Source organism: Passer montanus, unplaced genomic scaffold (genome assembly GCF_014805655.1).
Source record: "Passer montanus isolate IOZ18808 unplaced genomic scaffold, ASM1480565v1 scaffold69, whole genome shotgun sequence".
NCBI lineage: Eukaryota > Metazoa > Chordata > Aves > Passeriformes > Passeridae > Passer > Passer montanus.
The window spans coordinates 4,280,273-4,297,440 of NW_024372036.1; the positions used below are offsets into that span (position 1 = coordinate 4,280,273).

Genomic DNA, 17,168 nt, shown 5'->3' on the forward strand with positions numbered 1-17,168 from the left:
ATGTGTCTTTCCACCATTGACATATGCAAACTACCAAGACTAAGAGAGAAATTTCAATCCCAAATGCTGCTTTCCAACCACTTACATTTTTATTGAAATTATCTTTTGATTCATTTCATTTTGCTCGCCATAAAAAGCACTTCACTTTTTTGTGTGAAGTGCTTGAAATCTTGGATATCTGACTTGCAAGAGCCAAAGCCCTTCAACTTGTTTTTCATCTAAAAAAGCAACTATTCCTCATAGAATTCAGGACTTAAAACTAGACATAAGAAACTAAAACATCTCATAACCACATGTATTTTGACTAGCTATTTTTAATAATTAAAATACATAAGGTTTCAATGTACAATGTTTAAACTTAAAAATTACTAATTTAAGCCCATTCGAGAAAGATAACTGGGTGATAAAACAGCACATGAAGGCTCAAAATGAGAAATTTTCACTTTCCTAAATACTTGTTTACTTATTACTCAGAGAAAGAACATAAAACATGAATGATATGTCTATAAGAGTTTTGTGCTAGCATATAATAGCTGCACTAGCTAAAAATATCTTTCGTAAGTGTATATATACAGGAGAAATATTTGAATAAGTGCTGGAAAAGTGTCTGACTGACTATAAATAAATACTTCAAGCTGTTCATCGGTACATCAGCATTTAATTTCTTTATATTTCATGCATATTCATACAATTCATGCACATTTTAATTCTTTTGCAGCCTTTTCTTATCCTAATATAAGCAGCATGTCTTACCATTACTAACAAATGAGAATCTTTAGAAGAATAATTAAAAAATTAAAATTATATTTAAATTGATGATTTACGGGCAAGATGAAAGCATAAGCCTGAAGCAAACTACTGGAATAACTGTTTTGTATATAAAGGAGGATAAATTTCTGTGAGTGAAAGAATCAGTATTTCTGCTAAAAGGCAGATAATTGAAAACATGAGAAATTGAGTTCTCACTCTTCTAAAGGTTTTGTTGCTGGGCACAGGGTGCACCTGTAATAAAACCAAATAAAATTCCCAAAGCAAAACACTGCTTTGTTTGCTATAAACCAACCTGCTTGTGTCCAGCATTCCTACTGACCACCCATTAAAAAAACCCATCCCACAAACCAAACAAAAATCCAACAAAACCCACAGAATTTCCCTACCACGAATCTCCAAACAAAAGCAAACAAAGCTTCCCCTCATAAAACCAAACCCTCAGAAAACCTGCCCCCTAGCCCCTGCTGTTCCCTCAATGTTATCAATCTAATAAATATAAAAAACAAAGACTTCTTTTCTCCCTTAAGCATGAATTCTGCATGCAAAGGGCTTTCAGGATCATGGCTCTAAATCCCCACTAAAACCACAGGACTTCAGCAGCACCAAGCAGGATGAGCACCAGAAGTTTTCCCACAGCTGTCACCTGGTGCTCAGCTCCCAGATCTCAAAAGGCTCTGGAGCAGTATGTCATCCAGGAATGTCCTCCAAAATTCTCTTTGAAATCTTTCATTCCCATGTATTTTCTAGAAATTGTTTAAGATTCAACAGCATTTAAGAGGAGAACTGAGACACACATGCTAGAGAAGATGATTACATGCACCTATGAAAAAATGAGGCCAAACAAAAAAAAAAAAAAAAAAAAAGGAAAATGACCATGACAGGAAGTGACATGTCAGAAATGATGTGGCACGAACCCACAAGTACAAATTTTTTTTTCCAACTACATTTACCCAATGAATAAAAAGATACATTATATTCCTAGAGATTTTGCTTTATTCTCCTTTCAGATTATCACAGTGCCACCACAGCTACCACCATGGAACACAGTATTCCTTGTGGCATTTGGAAGAAACAGTGAACAGGAAAGGGGCAGCAGGACATAATAAATTAAAAAAGCTGGACTGTGAGACAAACCTCAGTAGCATGGTTTTGCTACAGTCCTCAATCTACTAAAAAGAAATCCATCCCCCAGTTGGGATGGATTTCTTTTTAGTAGATTGAGGACTGTCAGTTAATTTTGGAATTAATTATACTTTTCTGATGAATGGGGCAAATTCAGCTTTCATGTCTCACCTCTGAAGGTAACACTGCTCAATCTGCCAGGTTACACAAGGACTAGTTTTTTTTCAACCAGAAGGGACACTTTTTTTTTTCCTTAATGTAAGCCTGAAGGCCAAGTAATTTTCAACAGCATTGGTGTTGCAAGAGCTTATGGCAATGGGGTAACAGGGAAAGTCAAGGATTCTCATAGTAATTTGCAAATCTTAACTGCAGAACAGGCAAAACCAGTAATTGATTTTGAAGAAACACTGGGAGTTGATTTTATGCTTGTTAAACAGCACTCTAGCAATTATCTTGATCATCAACATCTTAAAATAGTAAAAATTAATTTTGTGCTTAAATTGCTTACATAAAATACAGATGATTTATGTTAATGCTCTAAAATTGTGAAAAACATGGAATATATGACCTTCAGACTTCCATCTCCCCCCTTTGCCTGAAGACTCTTACAGACAATGCCTCTCACTGACAATGACTCATCTGTTGGCAATGGTTTATTCTTAGCAATTACAGACTTAACATGAATGTTTAAATACCATCAAAAACATTATGATATTTCAAAGTACTTTAATGCGACGTTGGTACAATCTGTGAAACCCAGAGCAGCCACAAGCGAATACCAGATGAAAAAACTACTTCCACTTTCTGCCTCCGTGTGAGCAGGGAGCTCAAACTGGGCAAGGAGCCCCAGGAAAAAGGTCTGTGCTCATGGCCAGTCACAGGCAGGCTGCATCCCAACCCCCTTAATTATTCTCTAAAATCCTGGATCCTTTTAAAAAGGTCCAGAAAACCAAAAAAGGCACAAGTAGACAACCCTGTCTTTTCATTGCTTTGGGTTTCTTATCTTTCTTCTGTTTGAAGATGAGATACTCTGTGTCTCAGAGAATGAGGCAGACATCGTGTGAAAACATCCCTTCACATCCCACCCCAATTTTACTCTCTCCATGCTTGGGCACAACCAGAGCACCAGCACTTCACTTCATTCTCCTCACTAAGGAAGCATTTTCTGTTTTGCCTCTCAGAGTTCTGGTTTAAGGTATGTTTTATTTAAAATCACAGTCAGATTGGCTTTTAAAGAAGCTACAGACCTGTTCTACGTCGTTTTCCCCTCAACTGACACATATTGTGATGTTGAACTGGTAAATTTTAATCAATAACACTTTGTTTTCAAACAAAGTAGGTAAGTCCTTGGACTGCACCTTAAATCCACAGCAGAGCTGAACTAAAAACAGCTCTGAGTGTTCGAGACAGAGTTCCACCAGGTCTTTCACTCCTCGTTGTTCTTTACTAAGGATTGCAACCTCCATAGCAAAGAAGAAAACCAGAAACTCTGCTTCAGGTGTCTCAGTTTCTCATTATGTTTTGAACCAGGAGGGGATAAGTCAGCTCTGTCCCCTCCTTCCCATTCCATGAACCTTGCACTGGATGTACCAACCAGGCCACCTCAAGCTGAGCTGGCTCAGACTTCTGATCCACCTAAGTCTGCAATTGGGGAAAGGCAAAAAAATGAAAAATCCCTTGATTCCATGTGGCTGAGAGTGCTGAACGAGGCAATCAGAATTGAAAGGCAGAAAATGAGACAAACTTTTAGGAACAAGCTGCAGTTATATTGCTTTAAGAAAAACATGAAACCATCTTCAGTGCCAACACCCATGCTCATTCCACCAACCTTTGAAGACCATCCCTCTGCCCCAGGGTAACCTGCTTTTGTTGTGGCCATTTGTTTTTTTAAGCAACTTGACCACATGCCACACAAAAGCAATGGAATCATGATAATTTTGCATTTAAAAAGATTAATTTCTTTCTGTTTTTGAAATACTATTTGGTGTTTTCCTCATTTGTAGCTGGTGTTTTGAAAACCTGAAGTTTGGTATATTCAAAATCCTCTGATTGTAACTGATTTGTTTTGCAAAGTTGTGAACATCAAACACAAGAAATTATTTAGATTGAGTTATCATAATATTTATTTAAACACCTGATTCACTGACAGAATTTCAAATTTTAAGGCACAGCAGAAAAAGGTTATTTCTTGATCAATTTTTATCAAAAATTAAAATCATATTAGCAAGTATATTGGAAAAGACCTTTTGAGATCATTGAGTTTCTTCTACTACTTGATTAGAAAATGACCACCTCCTTGTAAATTTAATCTTGTTTCCTCCCAGCTTCTTTAAAAACAAAACCAAAATGTACTTCAGCACTTCTTTTATTCCATATATATCATAACATACCAAATCTGTGCCAGAGTACCAGGAAATAGGATCACCCAAGCTCACACATTTCTCAGCACTGATCTACCTCTACCTCTCCTTGCTCTCTCTCACCATTCATTGCATGGAATCTTTTCTACTCCTCTGCACAATTTCCAACTTCACCAACCCCTGTAGGTGAAACCTTAGGCTCTGGATGAAAAGGGAAGCCTGGGGAGAGAACTGCTTCCCTCCATCACAAAAATTGAAAGGAAAAATTGAGAGGAACACTCTACTCTTTCAAATCTTGGCCAATGAGATTCTGAAAACCCAAGAAAACAATCTGCCAAGAAAAGAAAGCCGTAAGATTCTTGAAAACAAAACACTTATTGTTTTCAACAATTTTTAGGGAAGATTAATATGCAGAAATCTGCTTACAAATTGCACTTAATTACAAAATTCTCAGCCCTGCAGGTGTATTTCCCACCACACGCAAGTCCGTTAAAAGAACTCTTCCTTTTTCCAAGACATGTAACAGCTAGATTTAGAGGCCAGGAAGGAAAGGATGTGTGGGTAGAGTAGAAAATGGGAAGAGGAAAACCATGGGCAAATGTGCTGAATGGAGGGAGATAAAATGTCAGATTACAATCAGAGACCAGAAAAGAATGTAAATAGTAAGGAATTTGAAGAAGTACAGAAGAAATGAAGCACTGTGTTACCATAAACCATTTCCAACTGATCAGCCAGAAACTGCTGCCTTAGAAGCTGACTCTCAAGCCAGGAAATAAAAGAATACCTAACTGCTAGAAAAGTAATAATTATATTAAAAAGACATCATTTTGCATAATAATTTTCTGGTTTACTAATTCCAAGAACTTCCAGTTTACAACAGGGAAGCTGGGGGGGGAAGAAGGGAATATAAAAATAAAAAATCAAATAATCCAAGTTGCTATTTTTTTTCCCTTAGCTTTCAGTACAACCTCAGTCTCCCTCAAGGTTCACTATTTTAACAAGAGCCCTACACCAAATTTTCCATCTAGAGTGTAGCACTTCATACACCTCAAACCTATCCTTCTTCTGTTTACATTCAAGCACTTCAATTTCTATAGCAGGTGGTCTGTGACTGTTCTGTGCTTATGCATTCCTCGCAGCTATAAGATGCAACACAAGACTTGTAAGAAATATTTATTCAATTTGAAAGGAGTTAAACCTACCTTTAAACTAGACTCATAGTCTGTGTTCACTTTGAACATAAGCCCAAGTCGCAAATGAATTTCCTTGGCTCGACAAAAGCTGGGATCAACATAAAGCGCCTCCTGAAATGCTTTAATTGCCCTGGAAGAAAAACACAGATTAAAAAAATGATGTTTTACTGAAGTATCACTCTATAATCAATGTTTTTTGTATGGCTAACAAAGTGGATCAGGAAGTATTGTCACAGAAGAAAATAAAATAATAGTTTACATGTAATGTTTTTGGTGCATGGCTTTTGATTCTTCAAGGATTGGGTAATTTTGAACTCCAGGTATCCTCATGTATTTGAAAGTCTAATCTTTTCTGTTAATTTAGAGAAACTAATTTGCTGCACGAAATACACTAACATATCTGATATTTCAGAGAGGATGACTCACAAATGAGTTACAAAATCAGCGCAAGTTCACTTACAACAGCCAGGTTGTTTTTGACTCCAGCAGTGCAGACCCTCAAGGAGAAGGAGAGATCACACACATCTCCCACTGCACCTACCTGCTCCTTTTTCAACTTTCTCCTCCCTTTTCTAACACCAGTGCCATGCAAGAACTCGGATAATACCAATTGCTCCATTACTTCCAAATGCAGACATAAAAGCCTGCCAGCTCCTCACACAGGAACTTTCTTTCATATTCCCATGATATGTGAAGATATCTACTCTGATATCTTTACATATCATGGCAATATGAAGGCTCTGATTCTACTTCCTAACCTTCAAATCCTCTCTCACTTGCCCCTGTTCATAATGGCACTGTACCAGATAAATCAGAAATTCCATCTAAGAACTCCATCTTGGAGCAGCCACAAAGTGACTCTAAACAGGACTGTTTTGCCTCTCAGGCCACTGCACAAAACTAGGACAGCTGAAATGCAACTAAAAGATAATAGAATTGAAGTCACAGAGGAATTAAGAAAGAAGCTAAGTCTCATTGTTGCCTGAAATCCAAAGACAGGGTGAAACAAAATCCTTTCCTGTACACTACTGGTCACACAAGAAGAGGAATCAGAGCCAGCCTCTCTCAGGGCAGATTTGAGCAGCCCATGTGGAGAACTGGACCCATGGTGGAGCAGCACAGGGACAGGGGGCAGGGATTAACTCCAGTGCTTAAAATCACTCTCTTAAAGCACATTGATTTAATTCCTACTCTCCAAGTACAGTTTTATTTATAAGGACAGAAGGTTGGTTAGCAGATGCAATGCAAAATTCAACAAATATTTTTCACAGACTTCTTTACTCACAACACACATAAATTATCATTTCTGAATCCTTCAGCAAAAACACTTCTGCTCTAAAATTCTTACAGGCTTTTTTCTTACCGATCGCAAAGCAAACCAAAGGCACAGAACTTCCTCTAGACAATGCAACTGGTATGTACCTGGTATGTATCTGACTTTTAAAAATAGAACTTAAGAGTAGATAGGCTTAAAAAAACTATTCAATTTTTATTGTGGAACTGAAGCTTCCTCTACTACAATCCTTCATGAAGGCTCTTCTTACCCAGTACCCTACTTTTCTGCCAGCATATGGAAAATGAGCAAGTGAAGCACTGAAGAAACCTGCACCAGAACTAAGCTCTCTCAAATCTCATCTAAATTTCCCTGAAATCCTGAGGTGGTGGTGAATCACACAACTCAAAGATCCATGCCTTGTAACACCATGCTCACCTTCATAATCTACAAAAACAGAGATCAACTGAAAGGCCAAAGACTGGGCTGATCACTAAGTACCAGCACAGATTTTAAGCTAGGCTTTTGCTATGCAAGAAGATTCTATTATTGTGTATTTCATTTCTGGTCTTAACTCTAATATGGGCATCAGATATGTTATCCACTGGTATTTAAAATCCATTACCTGTATCTTGTTCAAAGACAATATCCTAAGTCCCAAAAAGGAATAAAACCACTGTCTATTATTCCAATCAAAGAGAAGACAAAAATTGGGAATGAAGACACAGCAGTTCTATAGCACATCACACAGTGTGACCACACTAACACTCTGTAAACTTCATGCTCCTCATTTAGCCATCCTTGCTTGACCAGAAAATAGTATTTTGATATTTCCCCTATGTCAAGTCCCCACTGAAAAGATCATCAAAGAGAGGATTTCTAAAAAAGTTTAAGAGAATCTGAGTGCAACAAAAATATTTCCGTAGTCTCTTGCTTACTGAACAGGAAATATTAATCATTGACACTGTTGAGCAATGGAGTAAAACAAAGCCAAAAGTATAATTAAAAACTTTCCAGGACAGTTTTCAAATTTAGTTTGAACGTATACTGTCATTCATTCAAAAAACCAAGAATGTTGCCTACCCCAGTCTTTCAGAGGAGCACAGCACTTAAAAACCTCTAAATTATCATCAGTAGACAACAGGGAATTCTGTGTCACATTTAGCTCAGCAACTGCTGGTCACAGAGACCATGCTTTGAGTAAAGTTGATCTCTGAACTGACAAACTAAAAATCAAATTCTATCTTTTACTTAAATCTAGTGTTAATTCCATATTGGTTTTCCAATTTGTAGTTTTTTCCAGGATGACATGCATGAATAACAAAAAATATAAACTACTTCCACTACTGTGAAAATGGGCATCATCAAAATTTCCTCAATTAAGTGATCTGAAAGAGCATTTTCAACATTTTTTACCAGTGGTAGGTACTCATGTCTAATTCAATAACTACAACCTCATTTAAATACTCAGTAGAATTTTTATAGAATAAAATACTCTGAAAAGACATTTACTTATTAACTCTTACAGACAGAGAAGCAATTTTACATCACAGCTGAATTAATATTGATGTAATTTCGCCTGCAGGAAACATTTAAACAAAATAGCAATGTGCTCACAATTACAGGACACACCAAGAACATGGACCACAGCAAAAACCTCTGCCTGTTTTCCACTGCCATTCCCAGAGCTCCAGACTCATCCCCTCTACTGTCAAACAGCAGAACATCTGCAGCAGCACTGACACCCATTCCACCTCCACAGCTGGGCCTTGCAGACACAGCAGGAGTCACTTCCTTCTTGTACAGATCTTTGGTTACTCTCAAACATCTCTAATCCCATTTCTGTTCTTTGTCCAAGCCTACACAAGAAAGATGCAGGTCTGGAGGATCCAAGGCATCCAAGTATCCAGATGTTTTCCCTCAAAACTCTTGTACGGCTTGACCAAAACCAGAAGTGCAGATATAACCCAAGAGCTTCCTTCAGGGCTGATGGCACAGAGCCTTCCTCAAGTCAGTTTGGAGTCTCCTCCACTAATTAACTGCCCTCCATGCACAGACAGAACTTCTCATCTCACTCCTCCAGCAGACTAAACATTTATCAGTCCAAACGTAAAAGTATCAAATGAAAGGCCAGGAGAAATAAATTACAGTCATCTGAATTCAGCAAGAGAGGACTTTCCTTTTGTTCTCTGATGATACAGCAACCTGCGTGGTGAGACAGTGCTGGTTAAGTCTACTAGAATTTATTGAAATTAAATAAGGATTTTCTCCAAGGATGAGGACATTTCTCTTAGCAGGCAGGGAAGGCTATCCAGACACTTAACAAAATGGGAAAGCAGGACTGGAAAACAGAGACTACAGAAAATGAAAGCACCTCTGGACTCTCATTTTACACAGCACTGTTACAGCAATTCAGGAAAAATAAAAATGACATCTCTAAATCAAGACTGCCAGAATCAATACTGCAGCTATTGTCCCACCCACTAATCTATACAACAATGCCTTCCATTATGAAAGTGAAGAAACCAGGTGAATAATAAATAGATCATTATATTAAACATTTAGCAAACTCTCATACAACTTTTACTGGATGATTTTGCTTGAATAGACCATGAATAAAATCAGCTTTGTACTAGGCAAAAGAACATAATAAAAGAACATCAATTTAAGTATTCAGAAGTTATCACTTTTATATGTTTCAAACAAAACCCATGAAAATCAGGGTGAGCGTACAAAATAAAAGAACCTAATATTATTCTAATGTCACTTGATGCAGTTGGAGTGAAACTTTCTTCTTCTTTTTTTTTTTTTGTTCTTACCCTCTTTCAATTTTCTGACCACCTATTTTAAGCTTCATGTCATTTCACAACCTTACTAATGAAAGTGATGTGAGGCTACCATGGACAAATTTCTATTTGAAACTCATAATCACAGTCTGAACATAAATTTTTGTTCTTACCCTTTTTCAATTTTCTGACCACCTATTTTAAGCCTCATGTCATTTCACAACCTTACTATTGAAACTGATGTGAGGCTACCATGGACAAATTTCTATTTGAAACTCATAATCACAGTCTGAACATAAACAAAATGTTTATGAAACACTTTTACAGTCTTTAGCTACAACTCTTCTGTCCAGAGGACTGCAACTGCTGAATGGCAAAATATTGTGAGCAGCAAAGTCTTTAAACACTTCTCTAGAACAGCAGCTGGGAGTAGTTTTTTTTCATAGCATTAGCAGAGTTTTCACCAATCCAAGAGTAGTTTGCTATGAAATCACAGCAAGATAAGATAATGAAAAGAAAGTTAACTGTGCACTTCGTTACTGGTTAATTGCTACATGCATGTGTACTCTACATGTACATTCCCATTTTATATACCTGAAAAATACACATATCTATAGATCCAGCCACCTGAAACCTGAGGAATGTTTGACAAAGCAGGATCTACAGACTCTATGTTTAAATTCTTAGAGGTCTCCACTTGGTTGTGTGCATTCCCTCACACCTCACTATGTACTTGACTTTCTGTGTGGAGGAACCCAGTCAGAAGCAGAGATGTTGGTTTTAGGTATCTTTATATCTAGATATTGAACAGATGATGACAGTGCTCCTGCTTTGGGAAGGATCAGTATACCCTGGGGTCAGGAAGTTCCACTCAGGAAGCATTGGTTTTCCACAGCAGTCTTCAGTCATGATGGAGGTGAGGAAAAGGGTCTGGATCATCTCCTGCAGGTCTTTGGCTTTTTCAGGGTCACTGCTGAAGGACTGAGTTTTCTGTAACACTCAGCTCCTACAGTTGGTAAGGAATCCCAGAACTGAGGAGCCTCAGGGCAAAGAGCCCTGTCAGGTGTTTCTGAGGAATCTGGAGCCTTTCTCACTTGTCCAGCAATTTGCCAGGCCACTGAAAACACTGCAGGCTGGCCTTGGAGCACCACAGTACACTGGGATCCACAGGGTGTGAAATTCCATGTCAGGACACAACATCAGAACCTGGACTCCATCTTTTCATCTTGATGGAAGTCAGTGGAATCAGGAGATGCTAAACCAATCAGGCTCAGAATTTTCACTGAAGTGGAAAAAGAAATTTGGTATCCAAGCCACTACACCTGTGTGCAGTTATTTCACAGAAATGAAGGACAGCCTTGACTAACTGTTGAAATTATTTAATAATGTTCAATCTATAAGACAACTATGGAGGGCATGAAATTATTAAAGTTATGTGAATATCTCATTCTACTGGTTTTCTACTCTGAGAAACAGGAAAACAACAGTAAAAATGAACCAACCACTTACTGCTTGATGATAAATGGTGTAAAAGAAGGGAGTATCAAAATTTCACATCTTTCAGACCTGTTTTAATGTAGTTGATTAAGTTTATGGAGATAACACCTTACAGCACATCTTACTGAAAATAACTGTGTGAAATAGGTTTGGTCTGATCACACTATTGCAGCGTCCATATATATGTTGAGGACTTTTAATTCTTGTATGAACAGTTAAACAAAATCACCAACATAAAATGATGTAACAGCTAAGATTTGTACTTAAGACCATGCTGCAATGCTGCTCTCGTATATAAAAATATGTACAATATTGAATTACACTGAACTCTTGGAGCACCACAGTACACTGGGATCCACAGGGTGTGAAATTCCATGTCAGGACACAACATCAGAACCTGGACTCCATCTTTTCATCTTGATGGAAGTCAGTGGAATCAGGAGATGCTAAACCAATCAGGCTCAGAATTTTCACTGAAGTGGAAAAAGAAATTTGGTATCCAAGCCACTACACCTGTGTGCAGTTATTTCACAGAAATGAAGGACAGCCTTGACTAACTGTTGAAATTATTTAATAATGTTCAATCTATAAGACAACTATGGAGGGCATGAAATTATTAAAGTTATGTGAATATCTCATTCTACTGGTTTTCTACTCTGAGAAACAGGAAAACAACAGTAAAAATGAACCAACCACTTACTGCTTGATGATAAATGGTGTAAAAGAAATTTCACATATTTCAGACCTGTTTTAATGTAGTTGATTAAGTTTATGGAGATAACACCTTACAGCACATCTTACTGAAAATAACTGTGTGAAATAGGTTTGGTCTGATCACACTATTGCAGCGTCCATATATATGTTGAGGACTTTTAATTCTTGTATGAACAGTTAAACAAAATCACCAACATAAAATGATGTAACAGCTAAGATTTGTACTTAAGACCATGCTGCAATGCTGCTCTCGTATATAAAAATATGTACAATATTGAATTACACTGAACTGCATTAACAGTCTTGAAGCCAATCCAACACATCCTTTTATGAAAGCTGGAAAACTTTAAAAATAATATAAAATATATGAACAATTACTCTAAAGCTGATCTTATTCTCACTTGCTTTTTTTATTATCTCTGTTTATACGAGACAAGAAAAAACCTCAAGTACTTCTCACCCCTTCCTTTTAGGAGGTCTATGTACTTCCCTCTTGTTAAAATCTCTGAATATCTGAAGCAGTGGTGTTAAAAAAAAAAAAAACAGTTAATGGGTGAATCAGAATAAATAAACCACCTTAAACACTTGAACACTCTTCCTCTGCCTGCTAGAAATACCAAAATCCATGTCCTCTATGAGCATAAACAGATGGAATGAATGCAGCAGGAAGGCAGATTAGCATTTCACTCTGGAAGAGGACTCTCCTGGCAATCTGTGAGAGTTCTGTGGAGGATTAAGGTCTTCAAAGAACACCTATTGTAAATGACGTGCTATCATCTACAAGTCTATTGTGATTTTGTCACACCTGAACACCAACAACGCCATATACCTCTACTCTTGGCCCCAAAAAATCACAGAGAAGGGGAAAGAAAGGCACTCAAAGGGATTAAAAATCAGAACTGCACACAGAAGTGTAAGATTTTGGCTACATTGGATTTTCTCCCTTTAAAAATTCTACCCAATATTCTCAAGATACACAATGACCTTAGCAACATGCTATACATAACTCTGTTGTATGAATGAAATGGAGAATACAGTTATTTTACTCAATCTCAATATGAGATCTATGTGCAGTTCTTTAAGTTAGGACATCAGCTTACACTCGTGCTGTCAACAAGTGAAGAAAAATCTAAATTAATTCAAAGCTCTGATTTATAAATACGAAATAGCATGATCTGCTGATAGCAAAAGCCAATGTTGAACAGGTGGCTTTTGAAAAAATTAATTACTCTAAATCTAACTGCTTTGTCTTATTTATCTTACAGTTTATCCACCATTTCACAGAGCAAGCTGTAACAAGATACAGCTTGTAAGAAATGGTGCACAAAATACTTTTGAATGCTAAATGATGAAGACAAAACTATGTAGCAACCAGAATCATCTGAAACTTGGTAAAATTCAACCACGTCTCATCACACTCTTAAAACAATGGATTATCAGGCTTTCTGAAAACTTTCTTATTCTCCTCTTGTTAATTAGAATGCAACAGAATTGCATGCCCTGTACAATACAACAAAGCAACAACATTCATTTCACCACTATCAATAAAGAAAGCAGTAAGCTTCAAGATAAAATAAACCATGTTTTGAGCTCATAATTTAACCAACTTATTCTAATTTGAAGAATAAAAGTTTATACACATTATCCTGAGGAAAGCATAAATCTTTTGCCTTAGAGATACACAGAAACAATTTAAGGAGAGGGGGAGGAGAAATCCTGCTCCATTGTTCCCAATCATCAGTCAGTGATCACTCACTGCACCCCTAACTGCAATCAGGCTTAGCTCAGTAACACAATGGAACTTTTAGTCATCAATCAAGCACTGAAGTCACACTTACTGTACTAACAGTCTCCACACTGAGTGTAAAACAGCACTGACCTAAACACTGCACCTTTCTGACTTTTTCCCCATGAATTAACTCCATCTCCACAGGATTAAACACCAATAAAAGTCTGAGGACCTTTGAACAGTTCATTCCATTCACCACTCTCATCACTGATAAAGTAAAACCAAAACCCCAACTGAAACCCAACCCTCCCCCACCCTCAGCAAAAGCCCCACTCAGACCTCCAAGCCCTGGCAGAAATTACAACTCTTTTAACCCTGAGTTTTTTCATCAGATTGAAACACTGATTCCATCTGAGCCTATTGCTTCCCATATCCCAACCCCTCACCTAATGCAGCTCTGTTAAAACTTCTGCCTACCAAGCTAAATAAAAACAAGCCCCATTTACCACCTCTCTGCCAAGGAGGTTTTTTGTGAGAGACTTTCCAACAAACCCAGGCCACAGATTATCAATCACAACAATTCCCAAAAGCCCATTGGGTCATTCTGCCCCATCCCCACTGCTGAACCGTGCTAAAATGGAGTGCAAATTGTTCTCCCAAAGTGCTTTCCTTCTCATGGAACTGTTGTGGCTGCCCCAAGAATGTTACAGTAGTACAGACACTGACCCAGGACAGTAACACCTGCGAACACCTTATCTGTAATAAAATCAAAATTAAACTATTTAATACTCACACTGAACTGAGGGTGAAATAATCACACACTGATAGGACACCACACAAAACACTGACACTGTCAGCTTATTCCAACTTACCATTGAAAGGCATTGTAATGGAAGTAGACCAAACCAAGGCCATATAAAAAGGCAGCATTCTGTAAAGGAAAGAAACAGTGTTTAAAACCCAGATAAGAGCGAGCTTCCAATATTTTATCCATCCTTTGATATTCTATTTCCATTGTAAGACAAACAGATTTAAAATTTGCCTCAAACGGGAAGAGCCAAAAAGAAGCAACAAAAAGACAGGCAGACACTAAAATAAAAAAACCAAACCAAACCAAACAACAAAAAAACCCCCACTGGTTTTCCATAGTCACAAAAAAGGGGCTATTTTGGTGGAAGAGTACCCACAATATTCAAGTACTTTTACACTGGAGAAACTGATGTGCTCAGTTCTACTTGTACAACAGCAGGGAAAGAAATGATGGAGTAGAAATCTTTGGCAATTTAATATTAATGAAAAAAAATCATTTATGACCAAGTACCATTTCATAGTCGTAATGATTTATACTCACATAAATGAAAACAGATATGCACACTCTAATTTCAGTGTCTAATGTCTAATACGAATTAAACAAATCTGAAAATATGTTTAAGGAGATTTCACTCTTCTGAATACCAAAAAATACAGACCATCAACTTTAAACCTACAACAATCATATTTCCTCATCATTAATCCAATTTCTATTTCCTATCTCCCTATTTGCAAAAGGTAAAAACCAAGCCAAAACAACAAAAACCATTCCCCTTCTGGAAACTCATTTTCCCTCCATTTTCTTTTAATATAAACTATGACTTACTTGCAAAGTGAAATTACTAACAATAGTTAATGAATGTTTAACTATCCAGTTCCACAAATAATTATTACATATTTCCTAAATTAGGAAAAATAAACAAATTTCTTTTTCTTTTGCAAAGCTATGCCATAGCACATTTGTTTTTTATTGAGCTAAACAATTCCATTATTTATAGGAGACATTGTTCATGCTGCCTAACACACATTTTTAGGCTTATCTCATATATAATTCTGATTCTGAGAGACCAGGGACGCATCCCAAAGCTCTGACACATGGACAAGAGCTGGAATTTCAATTGTCAAAGACTGCACTTCAAGATAATCTCCCTGCCACTTGCATGCAGTTCTTTAACAAGTCAAAATTCTAAGGAGTTCCACAAAAGGAATACTAATTATGACTTAAACCCAACCCAAATATAAAAGTTATAATCAAGTTTTTCCCACAAATAACTGCTAACCAGAAGACAATTCAAAGAGCAGCATCCATCAGAAACAGGATCCAGTATGCCAGTTTCATTATCCCTCATTTGCATCATCTAAATGCAAATTAAAACCAGTGGAAATGTCAAAGATCCTCTCATGAATGCAGCTGGAGCACAGCTTCAGCAAAGGACAGCTTCCAGGAAAATGCTGTGGTATGAGCAGATACCACAGCAATCAGAGCACTGGAAGATCTTAACAGGAGGAGTGCAGAGGGAAGTACATAAAGGGAACACTTTAATGCTACTGTAAACCCACATTCCTCTTTAATTGAATAAAAGCACAACATGGACATAATAAAGATAAAATATCTCCATATTCTATGTTTTTTACATGTTTTAAGTGTGTTCTGGCAACAGGAAGATCAGGAAGAAGGCAGGCTCAAAAGCTGAGCACACATAATGGCCTGACTTAAAAGTCATCTTAAATGAAGAAGTAAGAGAGATTTTCACATGTGCAACATGGCAGCCTACAAACTACAGCCTCCAGGAGCCTTCACTACCTTCAGGCCAGCTTCTTCTTCAGACAGAACTTAACAGGACTGTCCAGTGTCCCCTCTGATAGTTCAAATCTCAATAAAGTTTAGATCATTGTAGCAATTGAGAACAACAGCGATCACAAAAATCCTTCATCACCACACTGCAAAATTCAAACAAAATGTGCCAGACAACTAAGAACTCTTCAATTCGCAAAGAATTTGACTTTCTCTTATGAAACCTATTACAATTCACAGTCCAAGAAAGTTAGAGATTCAGAAAAATCTCCCAGATATTTTGATGCTAAGGGTTAACAACAAGCAACTTTCAAGGCACAAGAGAATCAAGATGCAAGAGATTTATCAAAATGTAATTTATATATCACGTTCATATAAAGCCTACAGATGGTCCTCACAGCACTACAAATAAACCATCACTGTTCTGTCCTTTGTTCTGTGCCTGGTTTTCCCATTTTTCTCTCATTCTCCTTTGGCCTTAAGTCTTTTGAGACTGACCTTACAAATATCTTAAGCTGCCGCCCTCTTCTCAATAAAAAACAGGGCAAGATTTAATACTTGTACCTTTGTACCTTCACTTCAAATGTAAAGATGCAAATTCTGAAACGTCAGTATGGATCATGAATTTATCTGTTCTGAAATACTATAGTTCTAACCGTATATATCACCATGTATCAACTGTTTGTTATATTAATATCTAATAAGCTAAGATTAAAAAGTATCTTTTAAACTGCATTTGATCAGGGACAGGACTCACAAGGACTGGAAGACATCACAGTGTCCCAAAGTGTGGCTGTACTTTCCCACAAAGAATTCAAGGTGAGAAGCACATAAAGTTCATTACTTTTGCAGAATACCACCCAGTTCAAAATGCAGTCAAGTTCCTACTGGCAGCAGCCAATTTGAAATGCCACCACAGCTTAGTGCAGATCAGCACCAAGTGGGATCATTACCCAAATCTTCATCTACAAAATGTCCTTCATAAAATCGTAAGATTCTGTTTACCAGGAACACACCCCATCTTAAGAAATCAGTTTTCAGTTTCTTCTATTAGTTTTGACAAGTTTCTCCCAAGGAATACTATTCCATGTGTTCCAGTAAAGATCACTCCTGTGATT

General features: G+C 37.3%; 1 protein-coding gene across 16 annotated transcripts in view; it reads right to left on the reverse strand.

The window, feature by feature from the left end:
• The window catches only part of KDM6A (lysine demethylase 6A), a 151,614-nt gene that overhangs the window by 63,865 nt on the left and 70,581 nt on the right, over window positions 1–17,168 (reverse strand). For all 16 annotated transcript variants that reach the window (XR_005629853.1, XR_005629861.1, XR_005629858.1 and 13 more), the window contains exons 5-6: window positions 14,318–14,376; window positions 5,456–5,576 (exon numbers count right to left, since the gene is read on the reverse strand). Coding sequence is in view for 7 of the 16 variants with exons in the window: in XM_039729531.1 (XP_039585465.1) it covers window positions 5,456–5,576; window positions 14,318–14,376 (180 nt within the window). In the remaining 9 variants the exon portion in view is untranslated. The remainder of the gene's footprint in view (window positions 1–5,455; window positions 5,577–14,317; window positions 14,377–17,168) is intronic.